Source organism: Lactuca virosa, chromosome 8, assembly GCF_052849685.1.
Source record: "Lactuca virosa cultivar CGN04683 chromosome 8, Lactuca_virosa_CGN04683_v6, whole genome shotgun sequence".
Lineage (NCBI taxonomy): Eukaryota > Viridiplantae > Streptophyta > Magnoliopsida > Asterales > Asteraceae > Lactuca > Lactuca virosa.
This window is the reverse complement of record NC_136433.1, coordinates 195257645-195268464: the sequence shown is the minus strand read 5'-3', so window position 1 is coordinate 195268464 and position 10820 is coordinate 195257645. Positions and strand designations below refer to the sequence as shown.

General features: G+C 36.3%; 1 protein-coding gene across 3 annotated transcripts; it reads left to right on the top strand.

The window, feature by feature from the left end:
- The first annotated feature begins 1191 nt into the window (after positions 1 to 1191).
- On the top strand, positions 1192 to 10589 carry LOC145133566 (glutamate receptor 1.3-like). 3 transcript variants are annotated; one of them, XM_079068496.1, is made up of 5 exons: positions 1192 to 1592; positions 1692 to 2926; positions 3047 to 3353; positions 3444 to 3820; positions 10204 to 10589. In XM_079068496.1, exons 1-5 carry the CDS (start codon positions 1301 to 1303, stop codon positions 10537 to 10539), a joined length of 2547 nt encoding a protein of 848 aa, XP_078924622.1. In that variant the 5' UTR covers positions 1192 to 1300; the 3' UTR covers positions 10540 to 10589. The 3 variants fall into 3 exon arrangements, with proteins under 3 accessions (XP_078924622.1, XP_078924621.1, XP_078924623.1); XM_079068495.1 differs by having other exon boundaries at positions 1689 to 2926; positions 10204 to 10587; XM_079068497.1 differs by having other exon boundaries at positions 1689 to 2926; positions 3444 to 3770; positions 10204 to 10411.
- Positions 10590 to 10820: the final 231 nt, after the last annotated feature.

The following is a 10820-nucleotide window of genomic DNA, read 5'->3' as shown; positions in this document are numbered from 1 at the left end:
GATACGGCAGAAGGGTATCCTATTTTGCACGACTGACATGAGTTGCTACGCAATACACACGACCAAATTGAGTAAGTGACCATTCATTTTCCGGGTCGGTCTTTTTGGCCCGATTAAATCTTTATTCGGGTAACCCGGACCGAATAACCCGAAACCCGAATTGGGCAAAAATAAATACCCGAGAACCGACCCAAATAAATAATCTGGTCCTAATTCGGGTCGGTCCGGTCCAGGTTTCGGTTTCGGTTCGGGTATTCGGTCCAAACGCACATCCCTACATGTAACTTACTCTTAATATTTTGATCTTATACCATGCATGAAATTCATATGAAATAATCTATAAGAGAATTGAGACACAATTAAATAATAAATAAGCAATGTACAAGAGTTGTCCATAGACAATAAAAAGTGGATAAGCTTGACAAAATGACCGTTTTGGTGGTTAAATAGTAGATTTTGAAAAAAAATGTTTTAGAGAGTTGTAAAATAACGAGATAAATGATTGGATAGTTAGATTGTCCGTGACAACTTGTGTTGTCCGATGTAACGTGGTTATCGGACAACTTTGTATGTCCATGTCCACAAGAGGCTCTTCCCTTTTACCTCTAACACTTATCGTGGTCACGATAAAAAAAAATCACTTTTATGTGATTGTGTACTATGTACCACTAAACTTGTATGTTTGATCAAAGTCTTAGTCACTTTTGACACTCAAAAAATTTCAATTGTATGGTGTCATTAAAATCAACTACATATAAACGAGTTTTTGAAAAGTCAACCCGTTACAAACTCATTTTGAATTTGATTTTCTAAGTTTTAGAAAATATTATTTGTTAAAAAGAATAACATTGCATTATCTATTTAAATTTAGTAAGGTTGAGATTTTAACTCAAATAAAACAAAACATCTGGAAATATTTTCGAACATGTCGTGTTCAAATTCCCTCCTGTCGATCTAACCAATAGAATGATCCTAGAAAATTTCTAACCAATAGAATGAAACTAATAGATCCCATATTTGTATTCATCTGATCGACATATTATTATAATAGTAGAATGTAGAGAAACATGATCTTCCTTGCAAGAACCATCATACGTTTTTGCTTCATTGTTATTGCATTAATTAGTTGTGTCAGTTAGCAACCTAAATGCATGATAGTGGTAATTGGTCGCTATCAACAAGTTTGACGAATTCTTTTCTTCTATCGAACAAAACCCCTAAAAAACACTAAAGTCGTATAAGATTTTCACAGCATATAGCTGCGCAAGTAGTTCAGAACAAGCACCTATCTGCAAAGACGATGCATAGCGAGAATAAAATCAGCCTTTCCCTTCTAATCCTCTTCTGCTTTCTAAACCGTGAATTATGGGCACAGTCCGTTCCATCAGAAAACAAAAACTTCAACATAAACAACAACATCGTAATACGCACTGGGATCATTCTAGACATGGAGTCATGGATAGGCAAGTCCATCCACAGGTGCATTACGATGGCCATATCTGATTTTTATGATCTTAATCACAGTTACAAAACAAGGATAGTTGTTCACACTCGGGACTCTAAGGGAGATCCATTAAAAGCTCTGTCAGCTGGTATAATCTCTTGTTTTCTTTCCTTCCTTCAATTCTCATTTAATTTTATATTCGGTTAACTTATATTTCTTCAAATTTGTTTCTTTTAATTACCAGTAGATCATCTTCTGAAAAACGTGAAGGTGCAGGCTATCATAGGCCCAGAGATCTATATTCAATCGAAGTTATTATCCTTGTTTTCTGATAAAGCTCAAGTTCCTATATTTTCTTTTGCTGGTAGATCCTCAATGGAATACCCATACTTGTTCCAAATCAAAGAAGATGAATCCACTATGGCCAAAAGCATTGCTTCCCTTATGGAATTATATAAATGGAGGAATGTTATCTTTGTTCATGAGGACACCGATGATGGGAGGGAGATATTACCTTATCTGGCTGAGTCATTCCAAGATAATAACATCAAGATCAGTTACACAAGTGCGATTTCATCATCAGCCACGATTCTTGAAATCACGGAGGAGTTGCACAAGCTCATGACTTTTCAGACAACTATCATCATCGTACATATGTCGCCTTCATTAGCATCCAACCTCTTCTTGAATGCAAAAAGGTTAGGAATGATAACGGAAGAATATGCATGGATTTTAACTGAAAAAACAGTTGACCTCTTCCGTTCAACAAACTTTACAGTTATTGAGTCATTGCAAGGGGCGATAGGTTTTAGGCCGTATGTTCCACCATCAGTCAGGCTGCATAACTTAACAGCGACATGGCACAATTTCTTTTACCGAAACTACCCTTCCTCATTGACGAAAGAAGTACCTGTGCCTGCCATATGGGCATACGACACAATCCGGGCGCTTGCTGAGTCTGTAGAGAAGGTTGGAGTCCCACATAATGGTCCTTCGCTCTTGCATGAAGTTTTGAAAACAAGATTTAAGGGTATAAGTGGTGAGTTTCAACTTAGTGAAGGAAAAGTAAGATCCAATGGATATGAGATTATGAATGCCATCGACAATGGTGAGAAGAGAGTAGGATATTGGACACTATCAGAAGGAATCAGGCGAGGATACCCCATGAATAACAGCGTCTATCAAAATTCTACTCTAGGTCCTGAAGCTGTTATCTGGCCCGGAGGGTCTACAACTGCTCCAAAAGGTTGGGGAGCAACTCCAAATAAAAGGTTGAAAATTGGTGTTCTGAAGATAAGAAACTTTAAGTACTTCATGGATGTAGATCATGATGTTGAGAAAAATGTTACAACTGCCACTGGGTTTTCCGTAGATGTATTCAACACATGCATTCGTGCTTTACCATATGAAGTGCCTTACACATTCATTTTATTTGACAACGCCAATAATTACGATGATCTTGTACAGAAGGTCAACAATAAGGTATATATGTTTCAGCTTTTTACATGTTTATATAATTACTCTTGCTCATCTTTACTTTCAGCTTCATTAGGAAAAACATCTAATTTGGTAGTATATATATATGGCTTTGCTTGTGGACAGGAAATTGATGGAGTTGTGGGCGATTCAACAATCTTGGCTAACAGATCTGTGTATGTGGACTTTACATCGACTTACACTGACTTGGGTGTAGGAACACTAGCAAGAGTCAAGAAAGAAGACATGTGGTTCTTCTTGAAGGCTCTGGACATGGGACTATGGCTAACTGCTATTGCTTCTCTTATCCTAACTGGATTTGCTATTTGGGCTATTGAATGTTTGAATCAAGAATCCGAATTCGAATGCTCGCCAGCTCAGCGAATTGGAACAATCTTCTGGTTCATCCTACTGACCATCTTTTTCGCTCAAAGTTTTGCCTCTTTCTCTCTAAGAAACTTTTACTTCTTGATATATAGAATCTAAATCAAGATCTCAAAGTGAGTTGCATTTTGTATTGTAGGAGAGAAGTTGTCAAGCAATTTGTCAAGATTTGTAATGTTTATCTGGTTACTCGTGGTGCTTGTCTTGATCACGAGCTACACAGCAACTTTGGCTTCACTGTTGACAGTAGAGCAATTTGAATTGGCATCAAAGGGCAGGATTGTGGGGTTTCATGGAGGTTCTTTTATGAGAGGAGTGACTGTCAGTAACGTGAACTTTGAAGGTCATCATAAGAGGGCATACTACTCATACGAGGATTATGCACATGCTTTATCAGAAGATGGTGATGCTGATGCCATTGTTGATGAAATTCCGTACATCAAGATGTTTCTTAGCAAATACTCAGGTGACTATGCCTTGATCTCCTCTCAACCTATCACTTCTGGCTTTGCCTTTGTAAGTACCCTACTTTCTTCATCAGTCATCACTTGCACTACATATGCATCTATTTTATGTGGTGATTCTTGCAGTGACTAGTAAAGTCTGTTGGAAATAAGGGTATAATGGTATGCGATATTAAAGGCGATTTACGGTTCACAGTATGGCAAATAAAAAATGTATAGAAACAAGAGAAAAAAAGACCAAGTATTACAAGCGTTAAGTCTTTTATAAAGGAAATAGACGGTTACATTAGTTACAACAAGTGGTTGACCACCACATAAATATATAATCTAAGATGACTAATATTAAAATACAAAATAATCTATCTACCCATATCTAGAAATATCTATAAATCCTAGAAAATATCTAGCATATCTAATAAAACAAGGTCATGTCCCACTTGCTTTATCTAACAACCAATTAGGAAGAGCTTTAAACAATTGTACCCTATAATTGTTTGTTAATAAGAAATGGTATTTAAGAAAAAGAAATTTATCCTTCCTAGGAGAGAGAAATCATTTTTCTATCATATCCTTCATTTTCTATCATTCTCTTCCTTTTTTATCCTTCCCATGAAAGAGAAAATCACCCTTCTTTTTTCTATCATTCCTATGTTATCCTTCCTTTCCAAGGTTTAATACAAAAGGCTATCCGACAATTCCTTATTTATTATTATCCAGTTTAATATCATTCTCCCCCTTAAACTAGACCAAGCTCAGTATCCGTTACGACGAGCATATTTTGCATTACGACGAGCATATTTTGCATTTCGTCATGCGTCACGTATGTCAAGGCCTTTTGTAAAGATGTCCGCTCATTGATCCTTTGAGTTGACGTGTCCTACTACAATGTGTCCTTCTTCAACACATTCCCTTATGAAGTGATAGTGAATGTCAATGTGCTTGCTTCTACCATGAAACACAAGATTCTTCATCAATTGACTCACCGACTTGTTATCAACAAACAAGGTGATATGCATGATGTGGTATCATGTAAGCTCATTCATGAGATTCCCAAGCCAAATGGCTTGACATGCAACGGATGTGGCTGCCATGAACTCAGATTCACATGTTTACAAAGCAACAGTCCTTTGCTTTTGAGATTGCCATGTCACTACATTTCTTCCTAGGTAGAAAATCATCACACTTATACTCTTGTCACCCACCTTGTCACCTCTATGATCACTATCACTAAACCCAACCAAGTCTTCAACTTCACGACCTTTTCCATAGTTGAGCCCATAAACAATGGTTCCTTTGACATACCGCAAAATATTTTTTACCACTTGAAAATGCAAGGTGGTTGATTGTTCCATGAAACAACTAGCAATACCAACTGCGTATGATAAATACGGTCGAGTGTGTGTTAAGTATCATAGACATCCCACTACTCGCCTATATTCAGTTGAGTCAACTTTTTCACCATCGTCATCTTGCTTAACCTTCAACTTAGGTTCCATGGGTGAAGTTTCCGGGTTGCACTCTAGTAACCCGAATTGCTCCAAAATCTTTGTTGCGTAAGCCATTTGTCGTAAAGAAATTCCCCATTTTAGTTTCAACACTTCTATTCCAAAATAGTAAGAAAGTAAACCCAAATCACTCACTTCTTATTCTTTTTTCATTTGTTCCTTGAATTCGAGAATGACTTCGTTGTTTGATCCTGTAATGATCAAGAAGTCAACATAGACACCAACTAAAAGAGTTTTTCTTTGTGGGTTCCTTTTGTACACTTCCGTATCTTGTGAACATTTCGAAAAACCAAGTCCTTTTAGGCTTTTATCCAAATGAATGTTCCAAGCTTGAGGAGCTTGTCATAAACCATAAAGCGCATTGGAGAGTTAAAGCACCTTGTGGCTATGTATTATGTCAATGTATCCTTCTGGTTGACTTTCATAGACCTCCTCTTCAAGATCGCCATTAAGAAAAGCCAAATTGACATCTAAATTATGGATGGCCCACCCATTTTGAGCCGCTAAGTCAAGAATGAGCCTTATGGTGTGAAGTTGCGTTACCGATGCACTAACAGTCGACTCCTTGTTTTTACACATATCCTGTTGCAACTAGCCGAGCTTTATAATTTATGACATTTCCAAGATTGTCTTTGTTCACTTTAAAGACCCATTTTGATCTTATCGTTTTATGACCTAGTGGCAAGTCAGTAAGCTTCCACGTTTTTTTCTTCACGATTGCATCCAACTCCGTTTTGTTCTTCACGATTGTTCTTCACAATTCCATCCTTCACTTTCAACAAAAACAACATCGTGACTAACCCGCAATTTCCGGCTCTTTGGATCAAATAATCAATACCCTTTAGTTCCATCTTCTACCCCAAGATACACCATCTTTTTTGCTTCGGTCTTCAAGTTTCTTCAAATGTACACCAACAAATTTGGCATAGACAACACAACCAAAAATCTTCAAATGTTCAAGGTTTGGTTTTTTTTCAAACCAAGCTCCATACGGCATGCTGTCAGGAAGCGTTTTCCCAGGTAAGTGGTTGAGAAGATAAACCGTAACGGATTCTTCCCAAAATTCTCCTGGCACATTTTTTCCTTTAAGTAGACTTCTTGCAATATCCATAACGGTGCAATTTCGTCTCTCTACAACTCCATTTTGTTGAGGCGAATGTGGAGTCGTAAGATGCCTTTTTACTCTATTTTCTTCACAAAATGATCAGAACTCTTTCGACGTAAAATCTCCCCCTTCGGTCTGTACAAAGTCTCTTCAATTCATAACCCGAACCTTTTTCTACCATCAACTTGAATCTTTGAAAGCACCCAAGGCTTCAATTTTCCCAGGTGAGTGTAGTTGGACCACATCAGTCCGCATGTACTAGTTGAAGTGTTTTGTTAACTCGAAACAACGTTTGGTTCGATAAAGAGATTCGGGTTTGTTTTCAATAACACACCTGTCACACACTTGATTTGGATGTTCGATCCTTGGAACTCTGGTTGCCATATTTTTTCAAACAGCTGTTTAAAAGGGGAAAATTAACGTGACCAAGTCGAGAATGCCATATCCAAGTTGGTTCATCCTTCTTGGCTAAAAGGCATGTTGGTCTACTGGTTCTCAATGAAGTTTTGTACGACCGGTTTGGAGATCTTTTAACTCTCAAAAGTAGAATTTTATTTCTATCGTGTAACTTCAAAACCGACCCATACATAGTGACTAGACTTCCTTCTTCCGTCATTTGTCCAAGACTAGTGATGTTATTTTTAACACTTGGAATGTAGTATACTTCATTAAAAATTCTTTGTTTGGTATTTTTGCAATCGAATAAAATCGATACTTTTCCTAAAATAGCAATAATGGAACTGTCGCCAAATCTCATGTGACCCGTAATATTTTCATCCAGGTCCTGGAACTTTGAGCCGACTCCCGTCATATGGCCGCTATCACCGTTGTCGATATACCATACCTTGGACTCAACTCGACTCTCCCAGGATGCAAGAAGATTAACACAAATCTTCTCTTTTAGCGACACTTTTCCGGGTACATACCCTTGTGAAATTGTCATCATCAAGATGGGTGCTTCTTCATTGACTTGTGTTAGGTTCGCCTCCTTACCACGGTTCTTTTTCGGGCACTCCGATGCATAATGAACAAACTTCTCAGATTTAAAGCATTTTACTTTTCTTTTATCTTTTTTTTGCCATTCTGTTTTGCATTGGAATCACGTCCACCTCCTTGGCCACGCCATCGGCCTCGACCTCTTCCATGACATCAGCCACCATGACTACCTATATCCTTTGATGTGTTTGACGAAATCCCCTTGTCAGTTTTCTTGGATCGTGATGCCTACTTGGCATGTGTAAGCAACAAGGAAGGTCCGTCTCCTTGTTCTCCATAACTCTGAAGCTTCTCTTCATGAGTTTTTAAACGACCCACAACCTCCTCCACAGTCATGTTTTTTAAGTCTTCAAATTGTTCGATGGATGTCACGATTTTCATAAATCGTGATGGGACAACTCGAAGAGACTTCTTCACCACCACAAATTCCTCTATTTTTTTCTCCTAGAGATCAAATACCGGTCACAATGGTATTTAATCTCATGAAAAATCATCCACCGATTCATTGTCTTTCATTCGGATAACCTCAAAGTCACTTCTCAAGGTTTTTGCTTCAACCTCTTTTACTCGATCAGCAACCATATGCATCACTTTAATCACTTCCCATACTTCTTTAGTTGTGTCCTTCTCAGCTAGCATAAGTAGCACATCCTCTGGAATTGCTTGATAGATTGTAGCTAGAGCCATTCGATCTTTTTGTTGAATTACATCCCACACTCCTTGTGCTTTCAAATTCACTCGCATCTTTATATCGCACACCGAGTAATTTAACTTTGTAAGCATCGGATAGTATAGCGTAATACTATTATTTTTCTCAGATTTTTGTACACCTTCACCTTTATCTGCTATGAGTATACAATAACCACCCTCTGATACCACTTGCTGGAAATAAAGATCTAATTGTATGCGATATTACAGGTGATTTACTGTTCACAGTATTAACAAATAAAAAATGTACATAAATAGAAAAGAAAATAAGGTCAAGTACTACAAGCTTAAAAGCTTAAGTCTTTTATAAAGGAAAGAGACAGTTACAAGAAGTGGCTGACCACCAAACAAATATATAGCCTAAGACGACTAATATTAAAATACAAAATAATCTACCAATATCTAGACATATCCCATAAATTCTATAAAGTATCTAGCATATCTAAAACTAATAAAGAAAAGGTCATGTCCCACTTCCTTTACCTGACAACAAAATAGGAAGAGCTTTAAACAGTTGTACCCAGGAAGAGCTTTAAACAATTGTACCCTACAATTGTTTATTAATAAGAAACGGTATCCATGAAAGAGAAACATATCCTTCCCAGGAGAGAGAAATCATTTTTCTATCCTACACTTCCTTTTCTATCATTCCCTACCTTTTCTATCAACCCATGAGAGAAAAAACTACCCTTCATTTCTATCCTTCTCATTTTATCCTTCCCTTCTAACGTTTAACGGAAAAGGCTATCCGACAATACCTTATTTATTATTATCCGGTTTAATATCACAAAGTCACTCTTTTATGTGACGAGTTTGAGTCATGGAAACTAATTTGTGGATATAAAAGGGAAAGAATGCAAGTATCTATTGGTTGTGGTCATTAATTATAGACATTTCAATATTTCATTTAGTCGATCATGAGGAAAATAAAAGTGAGTGTGAGGTTATGAGAGGCCTATAGAATGAAGAATGAAGGTAAATGGAAATGAGAAATAGAATCTTGTTTTAAAACTTTTGAAGCCAAATTACAAACCTTGGTGCAAAGGGTCATTGGTTCATAAATTTGGCAACATTTTTATTTTTGAGATATTTCCTGACCTGATTACTTTTCATTATTATCATTGCATAAGAGTATCCACGATGCATAGTTTAATCGGAGAGTTGAATAAAGTGTCATGTCTAATTAACAATCAATTTATTAAACTCTACCATATTGTGAGATTTTATGTTTGCGTTCAATGGATATGGATCTCAATAATCGTTGAACTCCTCAATAGAAAAAAAACAGTTTAATTATTAAATTTCATAAATTAGATTTTATAAATATATTTTCCATTAAATTTTGTAGAGTTCAATGTATTGTGAGAAAATTTTGGTAGATTTGTATGGAGAGTAGAATGATGATTTGGCAACCCATTAAATTTTAATGAATTCAATGCATTATTATAGATATCGTATTAATTGATAGTATTGACATTGATTTTGTTGTAATATACACTATGTTTGGAACACAAACAATCAACGCATGAAGAACACAAGAGATTTGATTGGAAACCCAAAACTGTAAAACCTTAAAGGCACTAATATTACTTTAGTAAAATCTACAATATGAAGGGTTATAAAAGGTTAAAATCACCAAGAGAATAGGAAAATGAGTTGTGTAGGAACAAATAAAAAAAAGACCTACTAGTTGCTTTGTTTACAAAGCCATGAAGTGTCCTAATACAACTCAAAAAACTCTTGATAACATGGAAAACTTCCTAATTAATGAGGTGGCTTGATAACCAACTAATCACCTAAAAGAGTAAAAATCGGCTCCCACATAACCAAAAAAACCACCATACAACATAAATCTAAAAATAGTTGCACAAATAAGGAAAGTACAAGCTAACGTAACACTGTAAATGTAGCACTTGCAAGAAGTTTTGCATTTAGTAGAAAGTAGAAGCTTGTTATATAAACTGGTTTCATAGCATATCAAATATATTTGATAAAGTTAATTAATATATTTTTTCTTAAATAGTCAATTCAATTAGTCAACATTTACATTTTTTGTAGTACGCACATAAGGAGCCTTTCATATTTTCATATATAACTTTGGTTAACATGTATCTCATTCAGATGTTCCAAAAAGGTTCGCCATTGGTAGAAGACGTGTCAAGAGAAATCGCCAGAATGAGATTAGACGGGACTCTAGGAAGTTTGGAGAGTAAGTGGTTTGATAATCACTTATTGGTTCCAGCCAGAAATTCTACAATGCCCCAAGCTTTGAAGCTTGATAGATTTGGTGGTCTTTTTATTATTAGCGGGGCCACTTCTATTTTTTCCCTTATCATCTCTGTACTTTACATACTTCGTGCAAAAATGGAGGTCCATAATATCATCTCACTTTTAGTTGGACGGAATTTGATGTCCACTGTGAGGTATCTTTTGTACAGAAATGTCATGCGAAAATAATTAAACAATGCCCGATTGATATAACAATTGATATTAAAGATTTTTAAGTATATTTTTTATTGGAATGAAGAAAAGCTTCAATTGATCGGGCTCTCTAAAACTTGTATCGAACTTATCACTTGCAAAAGATATTTGGCATAAGAATACTTGTTGCAATAGTATAAATAGTTAGAGGTAGGTTTTGTGATTGTAATTGTTATTATAAGACCGTGTCGCACCGACGTGGGATACACTAACACTCTCCCCTAGAGTCGGAGGCTCGATAAGGATATATAGGGATG